At 65.3% G+C, this 17,008-nt stretch overlaps 2 protein-coding genes across 2 annotated transcripts in view; one reads left to right on the top strand and one right to left on the bottom strand.

Moving 5' to 3' along the window:
• Positions 1 to 8,355: 8,355 nt before the first annotated feature.
• The window catches only part of TSPEAR (thrombospondin type laminin G domain and EAR repeats), a 201,714-nt gene continuing 193,061 nt past the window's right edge, over positions 8,356 to 17,008 (top strand). The window contains exon 1 of the mRNA XM_059164925.1: positions 8,356 to 8,901. Coding sequence (XP_059020908.1) covers positions 8,817 to 8,901 — 85 coding nt within the window. The 5' untranslated portion in view covers positions 8,356 to 8,816. The remainder of the gene's footprint in view (positions 8,902 to 17,008) is intronic.
• On the bottom strand, positions 15,830 to 16,582 carry LOC131825458 (keratin-associated protein 10-4-like). Its single transcript, XM_059164916.1, has one exon. The coding sequence runs from the start codon at positions 16,580 to 16,582 to the stop codon at positions 15,830 to 15,832; it is 753 nt and encodes a 250-aa protein (XP_059020899.1).

The raw sequence follows: 17,008 nt of genomic DNA, 5'->3' as shown, positions 1-17,008 counted from the left end.
TTTGTTGCCGCCGGCCGTGCGTGCGCGGGGCTCGGGCTGCTCCCGGGCGCTAATTACAGCCCTGCCCGCGCCCGCCCCGCGCGCCTTTGAAGTGGGAGCCGCCGCCGCCCCTCGCCCGCCGCTGGCAGCTCCGGGCCGCGGCCCGCGGAGGTTCCCCGGGTCTTTTCAGCAGGTCGCGGGGGAAATTACAGAGCAGCTCCCGGCTGGAGGGAACCCGGGCTTTCATCGGGCTGGAGCGGTGCGGCCTCATCTGCCAGGAATGTTAACCACAGGCTTTGCTGGGGGCGGGCCGGGTGCCCGGCAAGGTGCGAATGACAGCCTTGGGGAAGGCGAGGCAGCAGGGCTGGCCGGGTGGCAGAGGCGCCCCCCAGGCAGACAGCCCTCCTGCCCGGCCCCCTCGGCGCCGCTTTCCCTGGGAAACTAGTTAATGAGACCAACTTGAGGGGCGCCTGGGGGGCTCCATCGGTGCAGCCCCTGCCTCCCGCTCAGGTCATGATCTCGGGTTCCGCCATCGAGTCCCACATCGGGGTCCCTGCTCAGCGGGGAGCCTGCTTCCCCCCTCCCTCGGCCTGCCCCCTGCCTGTGCTCCCTCTCTCGCAAATAAATAAATAAAACCTTAAAAAAAAACTAACTTGAGTGACTATGAGAATGTGCTTTTGATATTGGAAACAAGCCAAAGCCACTTAGTTGGAGCGGGGAGTGTTTGGTCGTCCTGGAGGACACAAAGCAGGGCTGGGACGGTGGGGGTGGGCGTGGGCGGGCTGCTCCCCCGTCCATGCTTCTAGAAATCACCACGTGTGTAACGACAGAGGATTTGGTGCTTCTGAAGTCACGGTTAGCGTGCCTCGGGTCTGCGAGCTCCTGCTCGATCGAGGACAGAGCCTCCCCGCAGCCGCCCCCCCTGCTCTCCACCCCGGCCCTCCCCCCGGCCGCGGAACCCTGAGGCCCCCGGTAGCAAACCTGGCCCAGCCCAGCCCCCTCTGAGGGGAACTCCCAGGCCCTCCTCGAACGGCAAACACGACAGCCTCCTGAGCCCTTAGACGGGCTCGTCTGGGTGGAGTCGGGCTGGAGTCTCTCGGAAGCTTCTCCGGGTTATTATAGGGCAGAACGGCGGGGGCTGAGGCGGCAGGAAATAAAGGCCCGAGGCTTGTCATAACCGACCCAGGGAGCGGAGGGGCGCCTGGAAACATCCCGCCACCTGGATCCGCACAGCCGCCGGCGAGGTCCGGAGAACAGCGGTTTCCGCTTGAACTGCAGGAGAGCCGCCCCCAGTGACAGTACACGGGGCTCCGGGTTCCGAGAGCGCTGGAGGCATCCGCGCCCGCTTTCCCAGCCTCAGCCCTGCCCCTCCTCTGCTCTCTACCTCCCGCGACCCAGGGCTGCCCGGAAGGTCATGCAGGAAGCTTGGCTCCTCCTCCAGTGATCTGAGCTCTCCAGGGAGATGGAGCCTCGGGAACCCCTGGCGTGACTGGGGACCAGCGAGTCCCCAGCCTGATGTTAGCAGAGCGCGGCCGGCGGAGAGTGGGGGACAGCCGGAGCTAGAGACGCGGCCTGATGCCAGACGGCGGGCAGAACTGCCCCCTTGAAGGGCCCTTTCTCGTAAGGCCTTTACCGGGTGCGGCCCAGCTCGCTCGGGTTAGGCGGCGGGCAGCCGGCTGCACCCAGAGTGCCTGCTGTAAGTGGGAACCTTGAGGAAGGGCAGGCCTCGGCGCCCAGACGCTCTGGCCTCGTGGCCCCGCCAGGCCGACCCAGACTCACCGCACGCAGCCAGCCGGCGGAGCAGCACTCCGCTCCCAAAGGAAGAGGAAGTTTCTGGCGGGCCCTGAGCAGGCAGGCCTGAGCCCCAGCTGGTGGGCGCCTGTTCCGCGGTATGGACAGGGCCCAGGTCCCATGGGGCACCTGTCCTGTGGTGTGGACACAGCTGGGGTCCCACGGGACGTTTAGCTGGTAAAGAGGCTTCGAGGTGGACAGACAGAGAAGGGGATGGCCCGGCGTCAGGCCCGGGCCGGCGGAGCTCCTGCATGGGTGTGGGGTTCTGGCACGTGCTTCTGCTTCGGGACTGGTTGGACGTCTCCTCCGTCCTGACGCTTTCCCCAGCTGCCCAGAGGGAGAGCGTGGCTGCGGGCTCTGTGACACCTCCTGTGGTGGCGCCCGCGTGTGTGAAAGCAGACGGGGGAGGCCAGCGCTGTGGGCACATGGCGAGAGCGGCCTGGAGAGCCGGAGCTGCCCCGGAGGAGCCGGTGGGGTAGAGGGGGGAGCCGCCTGGGCTTCTCCTGCCCCTGCCGCCCGGCTGTGGTGGGGAACGAGGGGTGGCCAGACAGGTTCCCGCCCCGGGACGTGTGTCCTCGGCAACCTCAGCCGGAACGTCACTCAGGACTTGAGGAGCCTGGCATCCAGAATCCCGGGCGGTGCAGCGGGGCCCCTGCCCAGCCCGCGAACAGCCCCCCTGCCCCAGTTCTGTGGGTGCTGACCCATGGCGCCCTAGACCAGAGGCAGAGGACCGTTCATCCCTCACAGCAGGGGCCGTGGGCAGGGTCCACGGGGAACCCGGGTCTTGGATCAAAGGCAGGAGCTTATTCATGGGGGCCACTGTCACAAAGCCTAACAAGCCACAGGCCACTCTCGTAGTCTGCGGGCCTCAAGCCCCGTCTCAAGTTTCCCCTGCTCCCCCTGGGGCCCCGGGAGGGACTCTACCCCAGGCTCTTCCCCTGCTGTGTCCGCTGGCCTCCCCGGGTTCCGTGGCTAGCTTCCCGGAGTTCCGTGGCTGGCCTCCCCGGTTCCGTGGCTTGTGCATGCACTACCCAGTCTCTGCCCACACCGTTGTCCGGAGTCCGGTCCCCTTGGTGTGTGCACGCTCGGATTTCCCCTCGCTCCCAGGGTCGTCCTCTCAGACCAGGGTCTCTCCTGCTTCAGTGTGACCTCGTCTGAACCAACACCACCTGCAACGAGTCTCTTACCCACTGAGGGCACATTCTGAGTCCGTGCTCAGGACTTCGACACGTGAGCTTGGGGGACACGATTTGGTCCCTAGCACGTGGTGTGCACGACGGCCTTCTTCTCTGGAGAGAGACGGGATGTCTGACTTCCAAGGCCATTCCCCAGACAGATATCCTCAGCCAGATGGTTCAGGGCAAGGGCCCACGACACCGCTTAGGCTCAAAGGACAGGAGGAGACACCAGAGACTCAGGGAGACCTGTCGGCCGCCAGGTGCTCGGTGGTCCTTGGGGCTCGCTCTCCGATCCTGAGTCCAGGAACTGCTACAGCGCCACGGGAAACCCTCTCCCTCTTCAGCCATCATGGAGAGTCGCTTCCAAGAACCAGGGAGCAGCCCCTAGAATGACGAGGGTCGTGTGTCTCTCGGAAGGTCTAGGTGTTTGGAGTGTGAGTGAATGACAGGGACACCACCAGCTCCTGTGTCTTGTGCTCCCACGTCCAGGACTAAGAGCTTCCCGTGCGTACTGCGACGTTGACCCAGCCCACGGCCCGTGGACGCAGAGCCCCACGATCCCTGTGTGCTCCTGGGTGACCAGAGGCACGGAGAGGGCCAGGGAGCTGCTCGGAGTCTGCACAGCTAGTAACTAGCAGAGCCGGCACTCGGAGGAGGCACACTGGAATGGTCTGGGGCTGGGAGGGGGCCATGTGGGGGGGGGCGACACTGAAGTGGGGGGTCGGGCAGCCTCAAACCCCAGGGCCTCGTAGACCATGCCCCGAGCACTGTCTCCATCTGGGGAGCACTGAAGCCGGGAGGGAGACCGGTCTGTCCAGGTTTGGGTTCTGCAGACACTGCCCGCACGAGAGGAGGACCAGAGTGTGCAGGAGACAGCCGGGCACTGACAGCGTGGAGTGAAAGTGGCCGGACCAGAAGGTGACAGGGTGGGGGAGGGCAGAGGTGTTCGGGGATAAACCCAGAGGGCCTCCCCGAGGGAGGTGTCAAGGATGAGTTCTGGGTTTCCGGCCGGAGCCCTGGGTAGGGACCGTTGGAGGGTGGCTTCGTGACACCCAGGAGGGCGTCAGGTGAGACCCTCGTACTCAGGACGGCGACGGGGCTGCGGCACACGTTCTCAGCCTTCTGCATTTAGGGGAAGAGGGAGCCTGAAGGGCTAGCTGCGGAGAGCACGAAGAGACTGTCACAGGAAAGCAGCGTCGAGACGGGGTGCCGGTTGGGGTCCCACAGCGTCGCACCGCGATCTCTGTGCTCTACACCGGGGTCGTAAGGTGGCTCGGCGCTCGGGACGAGAGCTCTGTGACTAAGAGCACTGGCAAGTCAAGACAGAGAACACACGAGGTCATATCCGTTGATGTGCAGATGCATCTGAGGGAAACAAACGTGGTGACCCGAAGGGACATCTGCCCCCCAGAGTTCACAGCAGCGACGCCCACGACAGCCGGACTGCGGGAAGAGCCCGGACGTCCGTCGGCAGATGCACGGACAGAGAAGACGGGGTTCGTCTACACGACGGAATGTGACTCGGCCATCAGAAAGGGAGACGTCCTGCCCTTGGCATCGGCGTGGATGGAACCGGAGGGGACTGTGCTGAGCGAAGTCGGTCCGTCAGAGAAAGACAATTATACGACCTCCCTCGTATGTGGGGTTTAAGAAACAAAGCAGATGGACATAGAAGAAGGGAAGGAAAAATAAAACAAGACGAAATCGGAGGGAGACAAACCGTAAGCGATGCTGAACTCTAGGAAGCAAACAGGGTCGCTGGAGGTGGGCGGGGGGCGGGGGGCGGGGGGACGGGCATTCAGGGGGCACGTGACGGGACGAGCCGTGGGTGCTGCATGCAGCGGGACTCCCTGACCTCCACCCCTGAGACCAATAATGCACTGTGCGTTAACTACACTGAATTTAAATAAACAATTAAGCAAACATTTGAGAAGATTCAGGGGTCATCCCAGAGAAGGAACACAAATTGGTACACGTGTTACAACGGAGGAGCCAAAGTTACTGTTCTTGGCGGACGGTCGTTATCCAGAAAAACAGGAGATCCTGGAACCCTTAGTAAGGTTCGGGTTGCTGGATACGAGACCTCTGTACTGAAATGAACCAGTTTTCTTTTTACCACCAGTAACCGATTATGGGCAGAAATGGGGGGTGACGTTCATAATGATGATGGGATTATAAACCCACGCAGAGGACACTTGGAGGAACAATTTGACAGAAAATGAGCTGCACGTCTACGCTCGAAAATATAAAGATTTCTTGACGGACTTAGTGCAAGGTCGGGACAGACGAGAGACGTCCGTGTGTCCGAGTGGGAAGGCGTCGTGTCGTCACTTCTGTAAACGTATCGCCGCGCCAGCAGGAATGCTCTGGTGTTCTTGGCTGTTCGACTTTGGAGGTAGAAATGCAGACCCATCATTTCCAAAGTTCACATGAGAGAGAAAATATGAAAGAGAGAAAGCGCAGCAGCGACACGTTTTGGAAGCGAGGAAGCTGGTGCGCTTGCCCTCGGTCAGAGCTACGGGCCCCTCCTGTACACGCCACGAGGAGTGTTGGCCGAGGCAGCGGCCGGAGATCAGCAGGACGGACATGCGTGGAGGAGCTCCAAGTATGTGCGGGACCTAACCCGTCGTAGCTGCGCATCTCCAGGTGGCGGGGGAAGGACAGGCATTCGGGGTGCGTGCAGAGCATTTCTGGGAGCGGAGCGCGGGTCGGTGCGTTCCAAGTATCCAAGATCACCCCCGGATGGGACAGGCAGCCAAACCGAAGCAGCGCAGCAGCAGGGGCGTCTGGAAACTGTGCTCGGAGGCCCATCGTCTGCAGGGACATTCTGTGACTAAATAAAAATGTTGCACACTTGGCAAGTGGCAGAAAAACTGTTTACACCCAACGGATCAAAAAAGAAGCGGTAGGGGAGTGTTTTCAGCCACGCTTTATCCGGACAGAGGGTCACTCGCCCAGCAGCAGAGGACTCATCCCGCGATGAGAAAAACAGACGCCTTCTCTCCGTCGGCGACGAGCCCTGTCCTACCACGTCACTTCTGGAGCGGGATTCCCGCCCGTGGTCCTGCGGACAGCGGCCCCACGGCCGGCGGAGGCAAGGCCGGACGCTGCGAGGGGACAAGCTTGCCAGCACCTGTCTGAGCTCACTGCCCCACGCCAGGCACACGTCCCTCCCCAGAGACCCTTTCAAACATCCTTAGAGCCGGGGTCACCGAATGTCATGTTCTGGTTTCCATTCCGGAGGAATTGTCTTTACGGAGAGCCCCGAGGTTCAGGGATGTCCCCCAAGGGACAGCTTAGTCTAACAGAGCCCCAAACTGCGCCGTTGACCTCAGCGTCTAATTTCCCGAACCCGGGCTGACTGTTTCAGATCTCCCGTTAGCCTGTGACTTCCCCGCCCCTCCCTGGAGAAAGCGTCATTCCCTGGGCGGGAGGTGGCCTGGGAGAGGCGAGCCCACGGCGATGCACTGTTGCCACGTAAGGAGGCCCGTGGTGTGCGAGCTGCTGGACTGACCTGTGTCCCCCGCAGAGCGACCGAGGCCCTCCTTGGTCACCACGGAGGACGAGGGGAGCGACTGTCTGCACCTAAGTCAAAGGAGATGCTCGTGGGGGATAAGATCCCTGTTCCCCCTCTGGAGGCGGCGAGAGCTCCCGCCGGCGTCCCCGGCAGCTTGAGCGCCCCTCCTGCTAGCAACTGGGTAGCTACTGACCTGGGTCCCCAGCATGAACCCCGGCTGTGTAAGCCTCCGGCAGGTGTGACTGATCACACGGTAGCCCCCCATCTGGGGTGTGTAGGGGGACCCGCTGGTCTCAGCGTCAACACGACTGCCGGGGCAGGTGGGTACGAGGCCAGGGAGCTGGAAGGACCTCCTTTCCCGCTGTGGCGGGCTCTGGGGCCCCCGGGAGGGGCGAGGGCTCCGGCGTACGTGCCCCCTCCTCCTCCTCACCAGCGTCTCCGGGCCCGTGGGCAGCACAGCCCTGCACACGTGCGGCTCCACGGGAGTCACATCCGGCCGCTCACTCACTGGCCTCCCCGCCGTCCTACAGATGTGGAAATTACAGTTTGGAGCATTTAGATGGCTTGTCCGGGGTGACAGGGGAACCAGTCTAGAGAAGGAAGCTCTGAGCTTTCTTCTGTGTTCGGGCACGCATTTTTCTAGCCGTAAACACGGACGGATCTCCACGGATGAGCCCGTGTTCCCCGATGACGGCGCGGCTGGTGTTACTGGCTCGAACGTGACAGGGCCACTTCCCTGGAGGGGCTCAAGGGTTCCTCAGACCCAGTTCTTACAACGGGATGCCTGGTCACTTACCGACAGTCCAAGGTCAGAGGTCAACGGTCAGGTGCAGAGGTCAGCGGGAGTCACAGGGATGGTGCTTGGGTCTGTGTCCTGTGGGAAGTCCCCTGTCTTCCCGGCCCGTGACCACCTAGGGCCCCCGAGACCCCCAAATTATCGACCATGGCTAGGAAGAGAGCGAGACTCTGTTCCGCGGAGACAGCTGTCCTTCCTCCAAGGCGAGGTTTCTGATGGCCGAGGCGTCCCTCTGCCCTCCCACGACGGGCGCCTGCCCGATGGGGTCAGGAAGACTCTGTCCGGGCGCTGGGCTGGCGGGGGTCCCGGGGCGGGGCTGAGGGAGGCCACCAGGGTTTGGGCGCTGTCCGGCCGGTCACGGGCAGCCTCTCCAGGTTTCCCTCCGAGAGCCTCAGCTGACTGAAGTTGGGTGAGTAGGAGGAAGGCGTTTGTCATAGCCGCTGGAGATGTCTGTCTGTCTGTCCGTCTGTCTGTCTCTCCAGCCACGGGCAGTTTCATGCAGAGCCTTGGACATTCTCCCGCCCTCTCTCTGTCTCTGTCTCTCTCATCTCGGCCGCCCCCAGGCCCCCAACAAGCCCAAGTCCAGGGCCTGCCCCTGTCACAGACACCCATAGGCAAGCCCCAGACTGGGGATGGTGCCACGGCACAGTCCTTCCGCGGGGAGGAAGACGGCCTTCAGGGGCCCGTAAGAGGGGTCCTCCTGACTCGGGGGAGCCACCGGCACCAGCGGGGACTGCGATGTAGGCCCGGTTCATCCACGCCCCCCACGCCCTGGAGAGGGGTCGGCAGGCTTGGTGCTTTATTAAAAACAACAATCACACACTTAAACGCCGTCCTGCCTGGGGCAGCATGTCGTGTCCCCTGCGGTTTGGGGAGGTCAGACCTGGGAGGCTCCCACCGCCCTGTGCCTGGCGCTCCCCTCCCCCGGGCGGTCCTCCCCGAGTCTCCTCATTAGCTGTTCCTGGGGAGGACTGGCTCCCCTCCGGAGGGGAATTCCTGAAACCCAGCAGTTGGCAAACCCACACACCCTGGGGAGGGCCGGGCACCAGATAAAAGCCGTCCTCGAAGCGGGGCCCCTCCTGGGGACGGCCGCTGTCAGCAGAGCCCGGCAGAGGCTCTGCGCCCTGGCCCCCGGCAGGCGTCCACGGGCAGGCAGCCCCGGACCTGCACCCGAGGAAAACAGGTTCTCGGAGTTTTTCTGGTTTGCTCCCAGCTCTCCGCTGGACGATCTATTTCTGTCTTTCCTTTGGGAAAAGCGTGCTTTGCCAATGAGTCATCGCCGCGGTGTGGGGTTGCTGTCACCTGTCACCTGCGTGGCAGGACCCGAGCCCGTGCGGGGATGAGCTAGGCTGCGGCTGCGTCCGGCCAGCACCAGCTGCCCCGCCCGCGACAGAGCCCGCAGAAGCCTTCCCGCCCTGTCCCTGTCACGGAACTCTGGCATGTGGCCGTCACAGTGACTGTCCCCCGGGGGGCTGGCCCACCTGTCCAAGGAGCAGCTGCCTCCCCGCGGGCCGAGGGCAGAGCCGCTGGATGGAGCTTGGGACCTGGACCCCTCATGTCTGTCCTGCTGATGCTGTGTGTGGTGCTCTCGGCCCTGGTGACCCCAGGCCGAGGCGCCCGGAGATGGGAGCCCTGCACAGGTAAGGGGGTGCCGAGATGGGAGCTGGGTCAGAACTGTGTCCTGTCCCCTGTCCCTGGGTGCCCAGGTTTGCTCCGGAGGTGCCAGCAGCCCACCCGGGGGACAGGGAGGGGAGGCAGAGGCGGAGGTGGAAGGCGCGGGCGTGGAAGGCCAAGCAGGCGGGGACCGGTTCAGAGCGAGAACCCGCCACCATCCGAAGGCTTCACAAGTATGTACCTGTGGAGCGTCCTGGGGAAGCGCCTCGCACCTGTTCCAGGAATGAGGCGGCCCCTCGCAGGCCGCAAGCCCAAAGAACCCCAGGTCTGCACTTAGCCCAGTCCAGCCCCCCGCCCCCCGCCCCGGGGCTGGCTGCTCCGTCCCACAGCCCCAGGCTCTCACGCCAGCGCGGGCGGCTCCTCCGCGGGGAGGTTCTGCTCCCCCCGGTCCCCGTCGACGCGTTCATGACCCCATCGCCACATCTTCCTGCAGTTTCCCCCGAGAGATTTTATTTATCAAACCCAGCATTGAGAACAAAACAACAGGGAAAGGAGCCTGGGAGCCGGAGGCCCGCCGAGCGCGTGTGGCTCCCCCCCCCCCGCAGGTCAGCGGCGGCCGGTTCGCAGCCCGCTTCCAGTTCTGTTTGCAAATTACCCATCCTGGGTCCCCTCCCTGCTGTAGCTCTTTGCGCGGATGGCCCTTGGTTCCCAGTGACATGACCAGGAGATGACCGATGCTGACCCCACTTGGGAATGCTTGGCTGCGTGTCCAGGGCAGGTGGGGGCGAGCAGTCCCTGGCGGGTGCTGGAGCAGCGGCAGTGGGCAGGGTGGCCGGCAGGACGGAAGCCCCTGTGCCCCCTGCTCTGAGCTCCTGCCCACAGTGACTGCCTTGGGACTCAGGATTTGCAAGCGACACCAGAGCCAAGTCAGCCTGTGGCCAAGCCAAGTCCCCTGGCTTCGGAGGACAGAAGGCTGCGGAGCAGAGCAGAGGCACACGCCGGTGCTCGGGCCCACCAGCCCCACGGGACCTCCGGGCAGCCGCGAGCCCAGCTGCTGTCCCCAGCACACAGCAGTCTCCGTGCTGGGGATGACTCACTGACATGTACCTTCACGCTCCCGTCAGCCCTGGGAACGGTGTCAACCCGCACAGTAATAATAAAGCTTATTTATAAAGCCCGCCCCCTCTGCCCCGGGGGGCTGCTGCAGATAGTTAAAAGATGACCCAGTTATAAACACCGGGGACTCGGGAGGGAAAGATAAAAGACGGTAAATAATATTGAACTGTGCTTGGAGTCTGTCCAACACATTTGTGCATGAAGTCAGGACTTCAAATGGTTAAAAAAAGCACTTTGATTCCCTTTTGAAAGGCCCCTGAGCTTCCCTTGCTGGATGGGGTAGGTTGGCCTCTGGGCCTCCCGCTTGGTCTGTGGGGCTGCGCTTGGGGGAGGCACCCGGCGCCTTGGCCGCCACCACACTGGGTTCTGAAGGCCTGGCCCCGAGTCTGGGACACCGATGAGTCTGGAGCTGTGAGGAGCGGGTGACCTGCCGTTCCCAAGGGCTCCTGTGGGGTTGCTGTGCTGGGGGACTGGGCCAGAGCCGCCTCGCACTGCCCTTCTGGAAGGGGTGGGGGTGCCGTGGGCTGCGGTTTCAGGTGTCCCCACCCCGCGGGGCGGCAGAAGCGCCCTTATACCTGCATCTTGGAAAGACGGAAAGAGCTAACGGGGCACTGGGGCGGTCGGTGGGCCAGAGCAGCCTAGCGATTGGGAGAACAGGATCGTTGAGTCCGGAGGGCCTCGAGTCCACGGTGGAGGAGGCGTGGGGAGGACAGCCCGCGGGGCTGGGGCGTGGCGCGAGGGCCTCGTGTGTGCGGCTGCTAACGCAGGGGCTGTGCGCTGGACAGCTGCGGCGGGCCTGGGGTCCGGGCGGGAGAGCTGGCCGGGCTTGCGGGGGAACCGCGGCCAGGGTCACGCAGGCGCTCGGGCTGGTGCCCTTCTGGGGGTGGGGCGCCCCGCTCGCAGACACCCCTACAGGTCGCGGTTCTGGGGAGAGGAGATTGGGTTCAGTGTCTGCGCAGCGGGTGGTGCACGCCCTCCGCTGAGGGGCGGGGCCTGGGACCGCCTTTCTGCGCAGGCGCAGGTGCATCAGAAGCCGGGTCGGGGGTCGGAGAGCCTGGGCCCAGCCCGACCGATGACTGGGCGGGCGGTCAGCACGAACGAGGCCATCACCGGGCGGGTGGGAGGAGCAGGCCGGGGAGCCGAGTCTCAGGGTGGGAGCGCGGAAGGGGCAGAGGGGCTGGGGGCTCGGGCTCCCCGGGGGTGAGCGGATGAGCGGGACAGGCGCGATGCGGGGTGAGATGCCTTTGCTAAGCTGCGGGCCTCCCTGACCCCGGAGCCAGCCTCTTCCCTGACCGCGGGCCCGAAAGCCGCTCCACCGGCTGGGCCATCTGCTTCAGACAAGATGGTCGAGATGGGGGCCCCCAGACCCTTCCTAGCTCCTGCCTGTCGTCCGTGTTCCTGGGCCGCCTGGCGCGTGTGGTGCTAGGAGGGCGGCCGGGCAGTCCTGGGAGAGGCGCCTGGGTGGGCGCTCGTCGGGGGGAGCGGCAGCTGTGGGCGGGGAGGGCTGACGCTGCGCAAAGTGTCCTCCGTCCCACACCCCGCTTGTCTGCACGGGGACGGGAGGCCAGGGCGGTGGGAGTCTGTGGCAGCCGTAATGGGCACCGCTGGACCCGGGACTGGGGTCACCGGCAGCTCCAAGGGGCTGGGACAGGGACTGGGAATAGGGGGCATGGATCGGAGCTGCTGCAGGGGTCAGGGGCAGTGTCTTGCCTTCTGTTTCCTCCCGGCTTGGTGCTCCCCGGAATGTGGATACCCAGGAGCACGCATGGGGGCGGGGGCTCCTCTCCAGGCCGCGGCCCTGGTGGCGCTCAGAGCCTAGTCTGAGAGCGTCCCTTCTCCGACCCCTTCTGGCCTCCTTCATCGGCTCAGTCTCCAGGGCAGATGGTGCTGTGCCCGCTGTCCCCAGTGGTGCAGCCCGCCCCTCGCTCAGACCACTGCCCCGCCAGCCCACAGAGGCCCAGCGGCCGCCACCTCCCCCAGCACTGGAGGGGCCTGGGGGAGGTGCTCAGAGCAGGAGACCTTCTGGGGGACTGTGGGGGACCCCAGAGGCCTGGGTGCAGGAGTGGATGGAGTGGTCAGACCTCCCCGGCGGGTGCCTGTGGGGAGACCTTCACGCGGGCAGAAAGGACCCACAACACAAGGGTACAGATCTGCATTTTCAAAGCTATATGGGGTGTGGGGTCACGGGGAAGGGGGCCCAGGGGGCAGAAAAGGGCCTTTTAGGCATTTGTGGGGCAGGAAGCCCTCCCCCGACCGCTGGGCTGCTCTCAGGAGTCACCGACTTTGTCCTCAGGCTTATTGGCCTGGGAAGCCTGCAGGAGGGGGTGCTTCCCAGCCGGGAGCCCCGGGGAACCCCGGCCCCTCCCGGAGGCCCTCGCGCGGGTTCCTGCGGGCACGACGCCCTTTCCCGGCAGTTCCCGGGGGCCGGCGGGAGCCTCTCACTCTCCTGCATCCGGAGGCCGCGTCTGGGTCCGGCGGCTCTGGGTCCGGCGCCCCGGGTGGCCTCCTGCTCAGCCGGGAGCGCGCGGTCCGCGGGGTGCTGGGAGCTTCCGGGCGGGGTGGGAGCAGCCAGAGCCCCAGTCGCGTCTGGGCTCCACACCCCCAGGCCAGCCTCGCTGGGCGCTGGGCAGCGGGGCGCCCCCGGGGCTGGGAACTGGTGGCAGCGGGGGGCCCTGTCTCTGCGCGGTGGGAATGAGGCTTTTCGGGTGCAGGTGCAGGTTCGGCGACTCGTCCTCCGCCGGAGACCCCGCCGCACCCCTCGCCTTCGTCCCTCCCACGCGCACCCCAGAGACAAGCACCCCCCGCGCTCCCGCAGCAGAGGAGGCCGAGCCCCATCCCGGGCGTCCCACGGGGGCCGGGCTGCCCCCCGACGCTCGTTTCTAAAGACCCTTCGGCACTTTCCGTCGGCACAAACGTTAGGAAGCAAGTCGGTTCCTTTTTACTGGAACCTCGTGCGCCGCGGCGGGCCCCTGGCCTGGATCTGTGTCCGCGGCCGGCCTTTCGCGCCGTGAGACCCGCGAGGCTCCCCGACTTCCGGTCTGGACTCGGTCTCCGGCGGTTCACCCGCTCCCGCCCGCGCCCGACCCGCCAGGCTCGGGTGCCCCGCCCCCCCTCCCCGTTAGCCCCGCCCCTTTCGAACCCGTTGGCCCCGCCCTCTAGCCCCACCCCTCCACCCCGTTGACCCCGCCCTCCGCCCCGCCCCCCCCGCGCGCGCCCCGTGGATTCAGAGCTCCGGGCTTGTGGGCTGTAGAGCGTCCCGAGTCTGCGGGAGCGATGGGGACCTGGTCCCTGGACACCGCCCTCCGCCTCCTAACCCCTCGGATCCGCCCGAAGGCGCCTGCGGGCCCGGGGCTCAGCGAGCGAGCCAGCCCCTCCGCGGCCCCTCCGCCGCCCCCGCCGATGCCCCCCTGGCTCCCCAGGCGGAGAGCGGGGGAGTTCGGCCGTGGGAGCGGGTACCCTGCGGTGCCTCCGGGTCCCGGACGCCGGGGGCGGGGCGGCAGAGGCCGGGTGGACTCAGACCCCGGCAGCGCGGAAGACCGGCGGGGCCGGCGGCGTGAGCGCCCGCGAGTGTGTGCGCGTCTATGACCCTGCGCGGCGGGAAGAACCGGGGCGACCCCCACTGCGGTGGAGGCTCCGGTGGCCTTTGCCGGCCCAGGTGTAGGACGTCCCGGGGCGGCACCTGGCACAGAGCTGCGGCTGACCCGCCAGGGTGCAGCAGGCTGAGGGGCCCTGTCGCGTGTCTGGGGTCACCCCGGGGCAGGGCCCCAGTGCTGGTGACAGAGTGCCAGTGATGTCCCTGCAGAGCCAGAGGCACCCGTGTGCAGGCCGCTCGGCTTTTGGGGCTCCTTTCTGGTTAAAGTGGGTGCTCTTGGCCGGGTGTGTGCTCCCAGGGAGCAGTGGGCTCCCCCGTGTTGGGGGTCGGAATTTAGGGCCCTGAATGTTTTCTAACTCTGAGGCAGCCCCCATCCCCCACCCCAGATGCCCCGGGAGGGAGGCGGAGGTGAGGCGGGCTGCCACACCTGCAGCCCCCGGGTCGGGTGCCCACGAGGCCACCAGCATCCTGCCTCCGGTTACAAGTGTGCGTCCGGCTCCCATCTGCAGGAGAACCCGCTGCCCCCTTTGTTAGAGCCCTCGTGGGAAAGCGAGCTTCTCACGGCATCACTTGCTTTAAAAGTCTTTTGATAACTGTGTTCACACACTCATCTCCCCTCGAAATCTAAGTGTTGTGCTGGACGCATTTCAATACCCGTTTCCGGCAAGGGTCTTGGGTTTCATCAGCAGTTAAGGCCCGCGGGCGGGTGTCCCTGGGGCACCGGGGTTTGGGGGCCGGAGAAGCTGGCCGCTGGGGGTTCCGGCTCCATAACTGCGGGGAGAATTGATTTCTCCCACGCTCTCTTCCCTAGTAGGGTCTCACGAGGGCAGGGGCAGAGGCCCCAGGGAAGCAGGGGAAGGACTCCCACCTGCCTGGAGCTCCAGAATGTGGGAGGGGGACTGTAGGACACGAGTCTGTCCTCAGCGGCTCACACGACCCGGCTGGGACTGTGGGAAGGCTTATCTGGGGGGGCATCCGCTGCCGACCTCCTTCCTTCGGGGAGTGGCTTGTGGCATCTCATGGCCCCCGGGGAGGAGGCTGGTGTGCTAGTAACAGGCCAGGATCTAGAGCGGGACGGAGCCCTGGGAGAACGGAGGCAGGGGCGTTAGGACGTGGCTCTGTCTAGGAGCGGGGCCTGCGTTCAGGAAGCTTCAGGAAAGGTGGGGGCCGCATCCAGACTGGCCCTGATGGAAAGCCCCCAGAGGGTGGCAGGCCTGGCCTCAGACATCAGTGTGGACCCTCGAAGTCACTTATCCTCTGGCATCTTCCTCTTGACCTCCTCCACTCCAGGCTGGGCCTGGGGCTGGGGACAGAACGCGTCCCGGGCCTGTGTCAGCAGAGATGGCAGGATCCAGACCTGGGAATTAAACCCTGAAGTTCAAGGGGAGGCAGAGGGAAGCCTGTGGTCCGCAGAAATGTTCCACCCTGGCTGTGGCCCCGTTTAGGCCCTGGCCCAGCGTCCTCCTCGCCCAGAAGTGAACCTGGGCCCCGCCTCCTGGTGCCAGACCGACCGGGGAGACAGAGGCCTGGGGCAACGGGGCCCTCTCGCCCAGGGCTCTGCTGTCCAGGAGGCTGTGGCCACCTGAGTCCCGAACACTCAGGGGGGCCACTGCAGAGTTGCGTGGAGGGACGGATGGGACCACCAGCGTGGGCCTCAGCTCAGTGCCGTTGGAAACGCTCCCGATACAGGCTTGTCAGCAGGGTTGCTGACGTCGGGATTGTTACTCTGCAGGATGGGAACCACGAGCGAAGCCAGGCTGCGAGAGGGGACCAACAGAGGCCACGATGCAAGACTGGTCATTGATTTGGGGAGGGGGGGCAGAGGGAGAGAGAGAACCCGAGCAGACCCCCTGCTGGGTACAGAGCCCAAAGTGTGGCTCGATCTCACCACCCTGACACCAGGACCTGAGTTGAAATCAGAGGCAGAGGCTTGGCCGACAGGGCCACCCGGTGTCCCTGCAAGTGTGTTCGGTTAGCTCAGGTGTGTTCGGGGAGGAGTTCAGACGGCTTTCAGGAGGGGCAGAGATGGGGCAGGAGGCCCCGAGGTCAAGAGTGGGGAGGGCTGCGTCCGGTTCATCTTGGCGTGGTGCGGAGGCTGCAGGAGGTCTCTGCCCTGGTTATTAGGGTCCGAAGCTGGTTTGTGCCACACGCACACCAGCACTTGTGCTGGGTTAGATCCTGAAGGAGGCAGGGGGAGAGCTGGAGGTGCCCACTGAGCCTTCTGGCCCCGGGGGAGACGGGCCCCGTCAGCAGCAGGACTTCTGGGCCGAGGCGGGCACACAGCAGGCGGGCCTGCACATGGGGCGACAGAGCAGGGACATGCAGGAGGACGGTCTGCAGCAGGACGAGGAGCAGGGGCAGGGCTGGCAGCAGGAGGAGGGCCCGGAGCAGACCGGGGTGCAGCAGACGGGCTTACAGCAGACCGGGGTGCAGCAGACTGGCTTGCAGCAGACAGGGGTGCAGCAGACGGGCTTGCAGCAGACAGGGGTGCAGCAGACGGGCTTGCAGCAGACCGGGGTGCAGGAGACAGGTTTGCAGCAGACAGGGGTGCAACAGACAGGCTGACAGGGAGAGGAGCTGCAGCAGGAGGGCTGGCAGCTAGACTGCTGGCAGCATGAAGAGCCTGAGCAGGGGGAGGTCTGGCAGCAGACAGGGGTGCAGCAGACGGGCTTGCAGCAGACAGACACACAGCAGTCTTCCTGGCAGGGGGAGGAGCTGCAGCAGGAGGGCTGGCAGCAGCTGGTGCAGGCTGACTGGCAGGGGCTGGACCTGCAGCTCCCAGGGGTGCAGATGAGGGTCAGGCAGGAGGGGGCACAGCAGGAGGGGGCACAGCAGGTGGGGGCACAGCAGGTGGGGGCACAGCAGGGGGGCTCGCAGCAGCTCTCTGGGCAGTCGTCCACCTGCCAGGAGTCGGAGCAGGTGTCCCAGGAGCCGGGCAGGCAGACGCGGCTGCCGTAGCTCCGGTCGCTGGAGCAGACGGACAGGGTGGATGCGGCCATGGTGGGCGCTGGGGCTGGAGGAGGCTGTGAGTGAGTGTGTGTGTGTGTGCGAGTGTGTGAGGCACTCGGGCTCACTTTTATAGCCCTCCTCTGGGTTGCGTGTTTTCCCCGCAGAGGCTCGGGACACCGCCTCTTCCCTTGCTGGCGCTGCGGCTGGCCCCCAGGGACCCCTCATTAGCGCTGGTTTATTTTCCCAGCAGATGCCATCCAGCTCGTAAAAGTCTGCACGAGTGCTGGGTCCTGGCTGAGTCTGCTGAGGGGCCAAGAGAGCACCAGGCAGGGGGGAGCTGGGCAGGTGGGTGTAGCGTGGGAAGGGGTCTCCCAGCCCCCGGACGCTGGCCTTGGGGTGTGGTGACTGGCAATCTGAGCTCAGGAGTAGCTCCTGGTGTGGAAGCCCGTCTCTGGGGCATGTGATCCCCGTGCTTC

Source organism: Mustela lutreola, chromosome 2 (genome assembly GCF_030435805.1).
Source record: "Mustela lutreola isolate mMusLut2 chromosome 2, mMusLut2.pri, whole genome shotgun sequence".
NCBI lineage: Eukaryota > Metazoa > Chordata > Mammalia > Carnivora > Mustelidae > Mustela > Mustela lutreola.
Note: the sequence above shows the minus strand (reverse complement) of the source record. Positions and strands in the feature narration are given on the sequence as shown.